The 12192-nt window shown below is 37.3% G+C and overlaps 1 protein-coding gene across 4 annotated transcripts in view; it reads right to left on the reverse strand.

The window, feature by feature from the left end:
- Positions 1-3819: 3819 nt before the first annotated feature.
- The window catches only part of LOC135585606 (protein ENHANCED DISEASE RESISTANCE 2-like), a 31496-nt gene continuing 23123 nt past the window's right edge, over positions 3820-12192 (reverse strand). For 2 of the 4 annotated variants that reach the window (XM_065149093.1, XM_065149095.1), the window contains 8 exons: positions 7813-7885; positions 7539-7714; positions 7133-7234; positions 7004-7054; positions 6757-6900; positions 6552-6647; positions 4495-4596; positions 4076-4171 (listed from right to left, as the gene is read on the reverse strand). In XM_065149093.1, the coding sequence (XP_065005165.1) occupies positions 4076-4171; positions 4495-4596; positions 6552-6647; positions 6757-6900; positions 7004-7054; positions 7133-7234; positions 7539-7714; positions 7813-7885 (840 nt within the window). Of the gene's footprint in view, positions 4005-4075; positions 4172-4494; positions 4597-6551; positions 6648-6756; positions 6901-7003; positions 7055-7132; positions 7235-7538; positions 7715-7812; positions 7886-12192 lie in introns of those variants that run through there. The other 2 variants (XM_065149094.1, XR_010496095.1) reach the window with 2 other exon arrangements.

Genomic DNA, 12192 nt, shown 5'->3' on the forward strand with positions numbered 1-12192 from the left:
GCAGTTTCTACTCTCACATCCGGATCGAACTTTTTGTAGAAAAAAGTGGTGTAGAGTGTCCTTTATATATATATATATAGTACTTTGATCATAATCTCAAGCTAAAACTTCATCTTTGTACAGTACAATATGGTTGGAAGAACAAGGCACCACGTCAAAGAAACTGACAAATGAATAGAGATGAATGCGTGCAGGATCAATCATTTGTGTTCTCACTTTGTTCGCCTTTCCTCTTCCCAACACTCCCATCTCCCCCAACAGCTGTACTGAACCCATTGTTGCTTCTCTTCTTCCCCAGCCACAAGGTCTGATCTCCTCCCCCACTGTCTTGTCCTTTGTCTTCTTAGAGAGGGCCCTTCACAAACAGTAGTAACCTCTTCGGCACAGTCGGTCTCCTGTTTCATCCCAAAGAAAAAGGCATCATTCTCTGGGATATGTATGTAGACTCACTGCGCAGTGTGCCCAAGCTAAACGTATAAAAGCTAGCCAACTGCATGCATACCATGGGAGAAGACCTTCTTAAATAATGTTCTGATGCTTGGAGGTTGTTACATGTCAAAGTCAGTGGACAACGCCACCCAAACAGTTCACTTCTTTAACTTGGTTTTCGTTCCAAGTCAATCTCTCATACATGCAAGGGGGAGTTCAGCCATGAGAAGCAAAGATGGCCACGATCTTAAATCTGGGGGAAAATGGTTGGCCTCCGATGGCCACGAGCTGTGTCGGCCGGCCATGTCAGCTTTGCATGCTGGCGTTGCCGTGCGAAGTTATGGGATAAGACGTGTACGAGCCGCACCAGCTTTTCATGCTGGCCTCCGACATGCCACGAGTGTCGATCCTGTGCGGACATCAGATGGGCAGTCGTCGTCGTCGTCGTCCTAATGGCTTCGCACCAAGCAACGTGATGCATGATCGCGTAGCAGCATGTGGAGACGCCATAGAAGAGTTCAACGATGACGAACCAAACGAACGTGTCTAATTCTGGTCGTCGTCAATCGCCGTCACAGTTTCTGTTTATGTGGTTGCGTTAAGATCTCAGTTGGTTGACTACTCGTAGATGTGTTGACTTTTGCTCGCGAGAATTTGAGATACAAGAAGGGTGAAGGAGAAGCTCGATTGTGCTCGAAGACTCCATGCTTTGGTGTCAAAATGAAGCTGAGGAAATGATGTTTGATGTGTTCCTTGTCCCTATTGATCAAACAAAGTGTAAATTAGAAAGAAAAAAAAATAGTGAAACGTGTGTCAGCAGTAGAAAAGGGAAATTTTAGGATTAAAGAATCTATATGATCTGATAAGTAGAAATATTTCAAATAATACATTATGTATTTTTAGATTTTTATGTAAGTTTTCTATTCCGTGAAAAGAATAATTTAAATTCCAAGAACATGCATCCAATTTATCATCTTCACCATCGGAAAATTACTCCTCAGCACCCATCGGACATGACATGATACTTCAACAGTCATACATTTGACTATTTCCTACCAATTAAACAAATTCAATTTTGCAGCCACAGTCCTTTGTATGTCATGTATGGTTGGCTGTACATGACAAGGATATGTCTTGTGGCCTTTTCTTGTTGCAATTATTGTTTTCAATAACGAATAACTTCCAACGGCTTGATTAATAACACTTTCTTATTTTTCTTATGATTTTTCATAGTTTTATTTATTTATTTATTTTTCTCAGAGAAATTTGTTATTTGCAAATCCGATTCCGTCGATCTAAAGTAAGTTCTCCTCGTTGACCTCGACGCCATTTCCACGGGAAGATGTCTCCTTGCTTACATGGCGATGCTGTTGCTCTATGTCATCCAAAGACCGCAGCGTCGATCGCTCAACGATTCTGCTGTCTTTGGAAGTTCAAATCCCGAGTTCTTTCACTCCTTGCAAAGACTCGACCAAACAAAGTCAACCACGCATCTTATCATCTTCTCCATCCCAAGCAACATAACAAAGCACCGAAGGTTCTGACCAACACATGGAATAAAGAAGGCAAAACATGCACATGCAAATAGTAAGTCACGCAACAACCATCAAAGGGAGCTTTCATGTGATGGCGGCCTTAAACCTATAGCTTTACCAAAAGAGAAGCTTCACGCAACGCGTGACATCTCAACCACTCTTCAACCCACTTATTCTGTGTGCAGTCTACTGAGAATTCCATGTCCTCCCACAGACCCGACTCTTGCGCCGCAATACTGGGAACGCAGTGCATCGGGATCGCCCAAACAAGATATAAATTTATCTTGGCGTTTAGGGAAGGAGAAGGGGAGAGGAGCTTCAATATTCATTGTGGGGTGCATGCAGCTTGCAGAAAGCAAACCTGATTGTTTAATGCCGGGTAGGTCGTCATACGGGGTGGGCTGTCGTCGTCCCACGAACAAAGATTCCCGGGGTTGTGTGCAGGCGTACCCCACGTGACCGACGTCGTCTCGCGTGCGCCGCCCCCGGTGCCGCCGCCTGTTCATGCGCGTGCCACCACCGCGCTCGATCCACCGCCGATGCCATCGGTGACATGATCTTGTTCCTTGTGACTCTTATCATCGAGGTCTCTGCACACATGAAACCACACGACACATGAGATGTTTGTGAGACTGTAGCAAAACATATGCTGATTGTCGATGGATGCATGAGATCGATAATTTTGCATGAACGAAGAAAAATAATTTATGTCTACAAATTTATTAGAAGCAATTACATAATGATTAAGGTGTGGCATTATAAGAGAAAATGTGCTAAGTTGGCCATTTCTATGTTCTAAATGACCTTTGAATTTGTGAGATTAATGGCACATTAAGGCTTAATTAAGTGGCTGCATGTGCTTGGATGTTATAACCCCACATTACTCTTGCCATGTTTTATGGCGCCAAGCTAGCTTATCGATGGTGCTATTAAGATGCCCCAATGGGAGAGGAGAGGAGAGAGAAGGAAAGGAGACACGGAGGCAAAGTTGGGTTTTCCAACTTTGACTAGTCTAAACGGTGTTAATTATTAGCATTGATGATGAGTGAAGAAGATACACCAGACAACTTTCGATTTGGTAGCCATGCTCAGGGGAAATTGTTTGAAGGAACGCCATCGAGTATGTCCTTTATTCGTCGTATGGTCTGATATCTTCTTTTCTTTCAAAAGCCATTGGGGTGCTATTTGTTTATTTGGTTATGTTCTTGATATATAAATAAATAGGTAAAATTGAGAACGGCTATTATTTAATAAAATTATATTGATGACATTTGATGGTCACAAGAGTCTTAGTTCACTCTTTTTTTATTTATTTATTTTTGATTAATATGATGTTATCGATGGCTTTTCTGCCAAACTAAGTTTCCGATTAGTTTCCGAAAGAAAAAAAAAACACTTTCTACTTTATCAATTAATAATTGAATGATTTTGAAACTGGTTTGTTCTTTTGCTATTATTAACTTATATTTTGTTCACTCAAACTTATGTTATATTACTTTTTGGCTTATACAAATTAATTTCTTTTGACTTCTTCCAAAACTATTATCATTCATTTGCTTATACAAATAATATTTTGTCGACTTTAGAGTCAATTAGCTGTTGCCAACAAGAAAGTTTTTCAAACAAATGAACTTGCAACTTTGGAAAAATGCTACTCAAAATTCTTGTGCCATTATTCTCATGTTTAGAGATTTGGAAATTATCTTGAATCTTAGCACTTGTCATGTCCAAATTGTTGATTCGATAGAGTAGGCCAAATGGACATCCTTAGCTTGATTCAAGTGAGATTACTTATAAACATGTAAATAATAGCTCTCTTTGGTTCTTTTGAAGGATTTTACTTTGTGACTAAATATTGCAAATCAAAGATCAAATTCTATAGTAATTATGAACCGATTGACAGGTCAACAAGAGTCGAAATACAAAGTAGTTGTTCCCATCGTTACAAGTTGTTATTGCACCTCTTATTGAGGCATACATTACTTGCTTCGACGTCGAACTTCTATCAAATGAAAGAATCATATACAGGTAATTTGTAATCTGCGAAAGAAAAAGGAAAGAACATGGTAAGTGTGCCGATTTCAAGTCATGAATTCACTTAATCATAACACTTACCATGGGTTAATCGGAACCGCTTTGGAAGCATCAAGATGATTCAACCTGCAAGTTCCAAGAAGAAACTCAGGAAGCTCTTCTTCCGTGTTACCCTGCATCGAAATATTGAAACAAATATTTATGTTCCTGCGGTACCAGAAAGTTATCAAATATCCTAAAACATTATGCCAAAGAAATACACATAATAGTGGTTTCTATTTTTAGTGTTGTATATTAAATGTAAAGCCTGTAAAGAGTATAAAAATGTCCCAAAATACCATGATGTACTTTCATTTATACTACTGGCTTGTCCTTTATTGAGTGAAATGTCCAATTTATTTCCATGAATGTTTGTATGTTCAAGTGTTGGAATGAAACAAGAATGCAACAACTGATGCAGGTTAAGCAAGCTAAAATTTGAACTTGGAATGCATACCTGAATTAGAAAAGCCATTTCTATCACTAGATTGGTCAAATAACCAAGAACAAGACTTACAACGCCCCTAGCAACTGTCGATGAGCCAACGTCGACACCAAGCTGAAAGTACATATACATAAAATGTCATTGCTGATCTCATAATAGTGCTCCGTGATAATACCGTAAAGAAGCTTCATATATGTTATGGATGATAATTAACCATCCAATGTAAGACTACTCATATATGCCGTAAATTGTATCAAGATGCATTTCCATGACAAGAATATAAACATGGGGGCACTTGCCATACATAAAAACAGCAGTTACTGGGTTCAAGAGACAATACTTGATTAGGGGGCATTTGAAGGACTAATCAACTTTTCCAACATGGGTTGCTGTCAGGTCTAATATCGCAGATAACCACCACCAGATCCAATGATACACATCGTAGTCCATCCATTTTGCAGATATTTAACCACAATGGATTTAGCAGCAATGGCTAACTGCAGAGTGATATGAATTATGATGATCTGCAAGTGCTACTTGGTGCTAGTGGAACAAGAGAGACAAAAAATAGGGTAGTTGAGTTAATAAAACTGGGTATTTTAGGCTACTGAGCCTTGTAGATAGTAGCGACAACTTGTGGATGAGTTATCATAAAGCGCTCAAGTTGACGAAAGAGGAGAAGCAGCTGGATACAATAGTTCGATCACGGGTCTAGGATAGAAGAAAAGGAGATATTGTAAAAAGATTATATAACAAAAAACTGCATGTTATGTTCATAACTTACCTTTCATGGGCTCTTATCCTATTTGTATAACAATAGCAACTCAGCAATGAGCGATAAAAATTGTTGGATGATTTTGAATTACTTAATATTCACAAGTGTCCAAGGTGCACAAAACAATCTTAAACTTGTACAAATGAAGCCTATATTGCCATGTCATTCAGAATTTGGACAATAAAGAGGGGCCAAACAATAGCCATCAGAACTTCGGTCTGAAGCTTGAGAACCACACATAACAAAGCCACAAAGAACAGGATGGTTAATGGTCTCAGAAAGACAACAGTTTCCCTAAATAAAGCTAAAGTGACAAACAATCACACGAGAGTGTTAAAGTAGTTCAATAGACAATCTGTGGCAAAAAGTAAAAAGTTGGAAAAGGAGTAACAAAAAGTCACCTACAAGGTTTCTCAATGCCACATCAAATTCATCTGGGTCCATGTACATGTCAGATATGTATATGTAAGCTGGATATATGTCAAGAAGACAACTCCTATTCCAATTCCAAAGAAGCAATTTAGATGATTACAATAGACTAATTTTTCCCTTTTGGTTATCTGAGGCTTTTAGTCAAAATTATCTTCTAATACTTCAAACAATAAGGAGCTTAAAGCATAAGTATCGAGATCATGTTTCATCTGTTGAAAATTAATTTTTGGACACATGGAAATTTTTTACTTCTGCCTCGGGTTTATATCTATTACTACACTCCTTTCGATATCTTCATCCAATTTCCATTTCTCATTCTCCCTTATCCTGAGGCCATAGCCAAGGAAGTCCAACAACTCGAGGTTTATTTACTCTTCAACCGGAACCTGCGAACTAGTACTGACAAGTCATATGCTGGCCAAGTCTCACAATAGTACTGACAACAAAAGGAGTCATACACTAGCCAAGTCCCTTGACCGTAATGACATAAAAGAGTCTCCTCTTTTCGAAAAGCATCCAAACTGACACCTGCTCACAAGGGTCAACCTCTGTTTCAGCCGATTAGTATTACAAATAGCACGCATTAATTATAATGAAGTTTGGTCACTTATATGAAACATCTACTACTGTTTGAAGATACTTTATTGACTTATTCGCCAAACTGATAAATTTATTAATTTTAACTGCAGAAATGTTACAGAAAAAAACATGGCTTACATAAGCCCATGGATAATCTACAATTTGCTGAGTGAACAAATCCTATGTATATAGTCAATGTGGTCAAACATGACAACAGATTAGTTAAATAATATGCAAAAGCTCAGACGGCAGAGATGGTGCTGCCATGTTTATCTCAGTATACCTCAATATAATTGCTCCCACAGAAATAGTTGATATCAAGTGCTTGACCCACCAAACATGCTTTCTTTCCCACACTTTGCTTCACAATCCAAGAACCCTACAAGTAAGCCGAACAGAGAAAAAAAAGATTATATAACAAACTTCAGCATAATTAGTAGATATTAACACAGAACGGCATAGAAACAATTATATTGCAAAATATATACCTTAGAAATATATGGAATGAGTTTAAACCTTGAATTCCTATATGCATCATCACCTTTGACGAATCTTTCTAGGAGGGGAAAACTTTCAAGTGGACTATCCATCATGTAATATAAAGCTAAGCTGTATGTGGTAGAACCTGGAACCTGCCCACATGACACAATATTTACATCTTATTTTTAATATTACTGTCTCACTATTGTTTTCTCCTCACTTCAGCAGATATGACAAACAGTCTTAGCCACTAACCTGTATGTGTACAATAAAAAAGAACTCACTGCCACCGTGTGCTGAATATTTCTGCAAGAATCAAAATCTAATTCGATCGCATAGAAAACAAAAGAATAGGGTCACAACATATTTGTTTTTGAGAAACACCTGAACGATTCCCCCAGGTCGACCACCGAGGTCATCTTCACGTTTATCAGATTTTAACCAATCAGCAGCTACCATTTGCATCAAGGTACCATTGGCTTTTATCTGTTGGACAAGAAAATAGATTAAAATAAACATAAACTATTATTACTCGTAAACACACAGGACCAGCTCACAAAACAAAATTCAGTATCTCAAAGTTTGAACAAGATCATAAGTCATTTTTAAATAGGTAGTTCACAATATTAAGTTATTTTGCATATTCCATTTATTTGGCAAAAGAAACATGCCACCAATATTTTAGTTAGTCAACTTGTCTCCTAAACAAATCTGTGTATGTGTGTGTGTTCTCATGACATGATTTATGTAGGTAGAAACAAAACTTGATCACAGAATTAGAAGTCATTACCTTTAGATGATCATGTAGGTAAGATTCACCACGAATTAAAAATGTTGAAGGATCTGCCATTGCCCAACTGGAAGGCAAACTGCAACATGGGTCTTTTGGAAGTGTGGCTCCATAACTACATGGCACACTTTCTCCTGTTGAGGCTTCCTGTAAGTCAACATAACCTCTTTTTTGAACTGCAAAGAAGATAAGAGAATGAATACAAATGCAATTAAGAACTATATAATAAGGCATGAGTATATATGAAGATTTAAAATAAATCTAATGAATCGACCTGCAATATCATGCAACTTTCTCACGAAAACTGCAGCTGTTGACAGCTTGGAATGGCGCTGGTCTTGCACTAACTGTTTTAAGAAAAAAAAAACCAGGAAAAATTAACTGTTTGACCATGGAGGCTCAAGTTTAGATAACTAAAATGACAGATAAAGTTAATGTAAGGACAAATAGAAATCTAAAAGAGGATTGCACAGACATAGAATTACGAAATCAATGAAGGATAATTTCTATGATCAAAACTGCAATTCTCCACAAGTCTTGGCAACAAATAAATGACGATGAGAAAAATACACGATTTTTTGGGGCAATACTTGCTGCATTTCATAAGTGCCAAAAACAAGATTGGATAGAAATCATGAACACAGCACCATACTTGAATAACTTGCAATGAAGATCTACATTAAACAAGAGCTTTTCAAAATGAACATTGGGCAAAAACCATAACCTCTCACAATTTGGTGATTGGATATGAAACAACCAAATTGCTTATCATGCAACCAAAGAATTATACCAAAATGCAAAGGTCACATAAGCTTCGCCAAAGTATCTAGCCACAAATATTAGATGGGGGGAAATTCAGGACTACAAGAAAGGTGATATTTTGCATGAGAAGCCGCAACCTAAATCCTTGTTTCTATGTTAATAAATATAAAAAAATTGTGCAGATATAAATGACCATTGAAAGGATAAGGAATTTATATCACCGACTTAAGGCTGCTTATATGAAACATTGGATGAATTCTTAGACAAGCTCGGAGATACAGTTGGTAAGATAAATTCCTTATCCTTTCAATGGACATTTATATCTGCACAAGTTTTTATAGTTCTTAACAGAGAAACCAGGATTTCTCCATTGACACTTCTTTTTCCCCGAATCAGGATACCTGGATTTGGATGCCTCATCCTTCTGGAAAGGCAACTTCTAAGTCTGCTTATGATTTCCTAATACTTGATAATATTGTTCCTGCTGTACTATGGGACACGTGGTGATTGTTGTGGTCTCCCAACTATGGAAGCTTTGCCATCATCGCCTCCCTAGTTCTGATTGGATAACAAGTCTTGATATAGAGGAACAGCAACCCTGTTTCTTATGTGGTGGGGAATTTGAATCAATCAACCATGTCTTTTGCATGTGTAACTTCTCTGTGATGGTTTGGAACCTCCTTCAACTCCACCTGCATATTACTTTTTCCTACTTGCACAATTGGCCTAATGGGGGATGGCTTAATGATGAGAGTATTGATGATTGCTCCTATTCTAACTGTCTTGAGAGCTTTGATTGAAAATTGTTTGTGGTTTATTTGGAAAGTTAGGAATGACACAATGCACAATCATAATCATATAATTTGCAAGCCTTTGAGCCCGGTTTATAAGGCTGCTGCACGCACTTATGATATTTCTTATTTTTCTGATGGTAGGAAATGGATATGTCAACTGCAAGTGAAATGGGAGTTCCCTCCTCTTAGGTGGAACAAGAGGAATGTTGATGGCTCATGGAACCATGACCTTAACGAGGGGGAAACAGGATTTGTGTTAAGAAATGAAATTGGGAACTGCTGCTTTGCAGGCTGCAATTATACACAATATCAAAATCGACTAATCTGTGAATTTTTGGCTTTGAAACAGGGACTTGAGATTTGTTTGAAGGAGGTTGTACAGAGAGTCTTCGTTGAATCTGCTTCCTCCATCGTTACTCTCCACCGTTATTGATGTATTACAGCACAAATCTCTACTGCTGTGGCAAATCATAAATATTTTGTTTGCAGGATATCAATGCTTTAATACCCAGTTTTCTGATGTAAAACGTTGTCATGTGTATAGAGAATCCAGTAAGGTTGCTAACTGGTTAGCTAGATCCTCTAAACAAAATTTTTTGTGGAAGGATGAGTAGCCTACACCACTCTTCACACTTCTGACCTCTGATGCTAGAGGTTTAGTTTGTACATGTTTGCTTCATCAATACATTTTTTTTCAGGAAAAATAAAGCCATAGCCATGCTGATCCACAAGATCCTTCACGAAAATCTTGACTTAGCTAACCACCACAATTGCTTCTCTAAACTAATGGAGCTATGAACATTATGTTCTTGGTGGTGGGAAGAGGATTTCCAGGTCAAAGAAAAGATGGAATTCTAATGATGCATTATAAAATGAGGAAGATCGGATCACATCATATGAGAAGGCATCGATGGGAGTGTTGACATGATCAAATTGTGAGATGCCAGGGACATTTTATGATGCAATGTAATTGGTCAATTTTGCAATCCTTTGTATTGTCAATAGATTGCCAAAATGGGGGAATTAACACTGCAATGCTTAGTTGAGTTAGTTTTCACAGTGCAACAAGCCTCCACAATAATTTGGTGGAGAAAAGGTCTTGAGGAACACATTGACAGGGCATCCATAGGTGGTAATCTGAGACACCCTTGAATAATAATTATGAGGTAGGTAAAGAAAAAAAAATCAAATGTGCCACTCTACGTGCAGAGTTTTAGGAAGCTACTTTTTCCTTCCTAACTCTTGGACCTTTTGTTGGTGATCACTTAGGTTATAAGCTTTCAACAGCTATCAACAAAATCCTTATATTTCAAATTTGCAATTGTTTTATTACCTTGTATCCCTTTCATCTATGAACTGAAGACAACTAAAATACTTGGTTTAATTGTTGAATTTTTTGATAGAAACAATAAACACCAAATGTTTTAACTTCAATACATGACAATACAACATATATAATTGGATATAACTTATCATGAGTTAATTTATCACCGACATGTATCTCCATGTCCAGTCAAATAACCTACACAAATGATTTTTCTTTGTCTATACAATTTAATTTTATAGTGTATTACACAATTAAGGAAATAAACTGCCGATGGTGATACACATAGAAATAAGATTGCATCTTTAAATTGAAATGTTATATATGAATTTGAAATGACTTGATTTGAGGAATTCGACAAAAGCTTCTAAATAGAAAAGTAATTAGCAATTCAAGTACTTTAGCTAAGAGATTAATTTTTTGTCATTTGACATACTTGGACATTGTTACTATTTGGTCAAATAAAATAACAATTAAGGGTCCAACTGTCAAATTAATGCAAACTTTGTTGACAATCAAAAGCTACTTGATCATAGTTTGTGTTGATTGAGATCTTCAATGCATGGTTCGACATTTCACCTGGACCAATTTAAGCCTGGACCAGAACATGGATAGCTCAATTTCATGCAATCCAGGGGTAGTACAGGGCTTACTACTGTGCCCTTCTCTATGCTTGCGTCATTGCCTCTTAGAGCTTCCTGGGTACTCCGGTCCTCCTTTGCCTCCTCTTCCTCCTCTCCTATTCATCCTCCTCCTCTCTTCCTCCTCCTCCTCCTTGCTAGTATGCCTTTGTGTAACAAACTCATAATAGAACAGCCAGTGACCAGCACGGTTCCGATACTAGAAATGAATAACCTTGGTTCAATGACCTTTTATTTTCAAGTGTTTGAGGTGTAGACATGGCCTCAAGTGTTTCTGGACTAAATTAAAATTTCTAGGTCCACAGACATGTTAATACATGTTCTATTACTTCAAATTTGCAAATTAAACTTTAAGATTTTATTTTTCAAAGTGTCTTCAACCTTGCATTACAACATCTTTGCATGGGTTTTTTCATGTTTGAAACTTCTGATCCTATTTGAAGGAAACCATACCAACCTGACCCGTACCATTTTCAGTGACTCATGGGTTCATGGGTTGGATTCAGACGAAAGATTTTGGACCCATTGACAGGGCAGGTTTCAGTCGAGCATATGTTGCCCTAAACATCAGTTTCATCCTAACCCAATCCAACTTGGATGTTCTAACATACACAGCAAAGAAATATAGGTCACTATATATAGCAAATTATTAACAAGCAATATAAGGTCTGGTTTGAATCAAGAAACCCTGATGCATTAGTGGGTTGCATAGTCTTATCGATCCTTACTACTGCATTTCAAATCGACCCAACACAACCTAACCTATTGACTCTCCTAACAAGTCTAAAAAATTTAGATATATGTCATAATATTATGACAAAAATCAACAAGCACAACTATACTATTGATCAGGAAAAAATTGCTACTCTGGTTTAATACAGTGGTCTAGAAAATGTAGAGGTAGAATATAATAACAAGTATTTGATCATTCAATAACTAAATAAAATTGGATAATAAAAGGATGTATCTAATAAGCATCCAGGAAATATCCTATGAATACAGATATCCCAACAAGATGAAGTACACAAGAAATCCAAAGAATCCAAATTTCATAGTAACAACAAGAATCTTTCTAAAAACTTAGCATTGCAAATAATGCCAAAATCTCTTTATGCCTTACAAGGAAGGCATCA

Source organism: Musa acuminata, chromosome BXJ3-4, assembly GCF_036884655.1.
Source record: "Musa acuminata AAA Group cultivar baxijiao chromosome BXJ3-4, Cavendish_Baxijiao_AAA, whole genome shotgun sequence".
In the NCBI taxonomy this organism is placed as follows: Eukaryota; Viridiplantae; Streptophyta; class Magnoliopsida; order Zingiberales; family Musaceae; genus Musa; species Musa acuminata.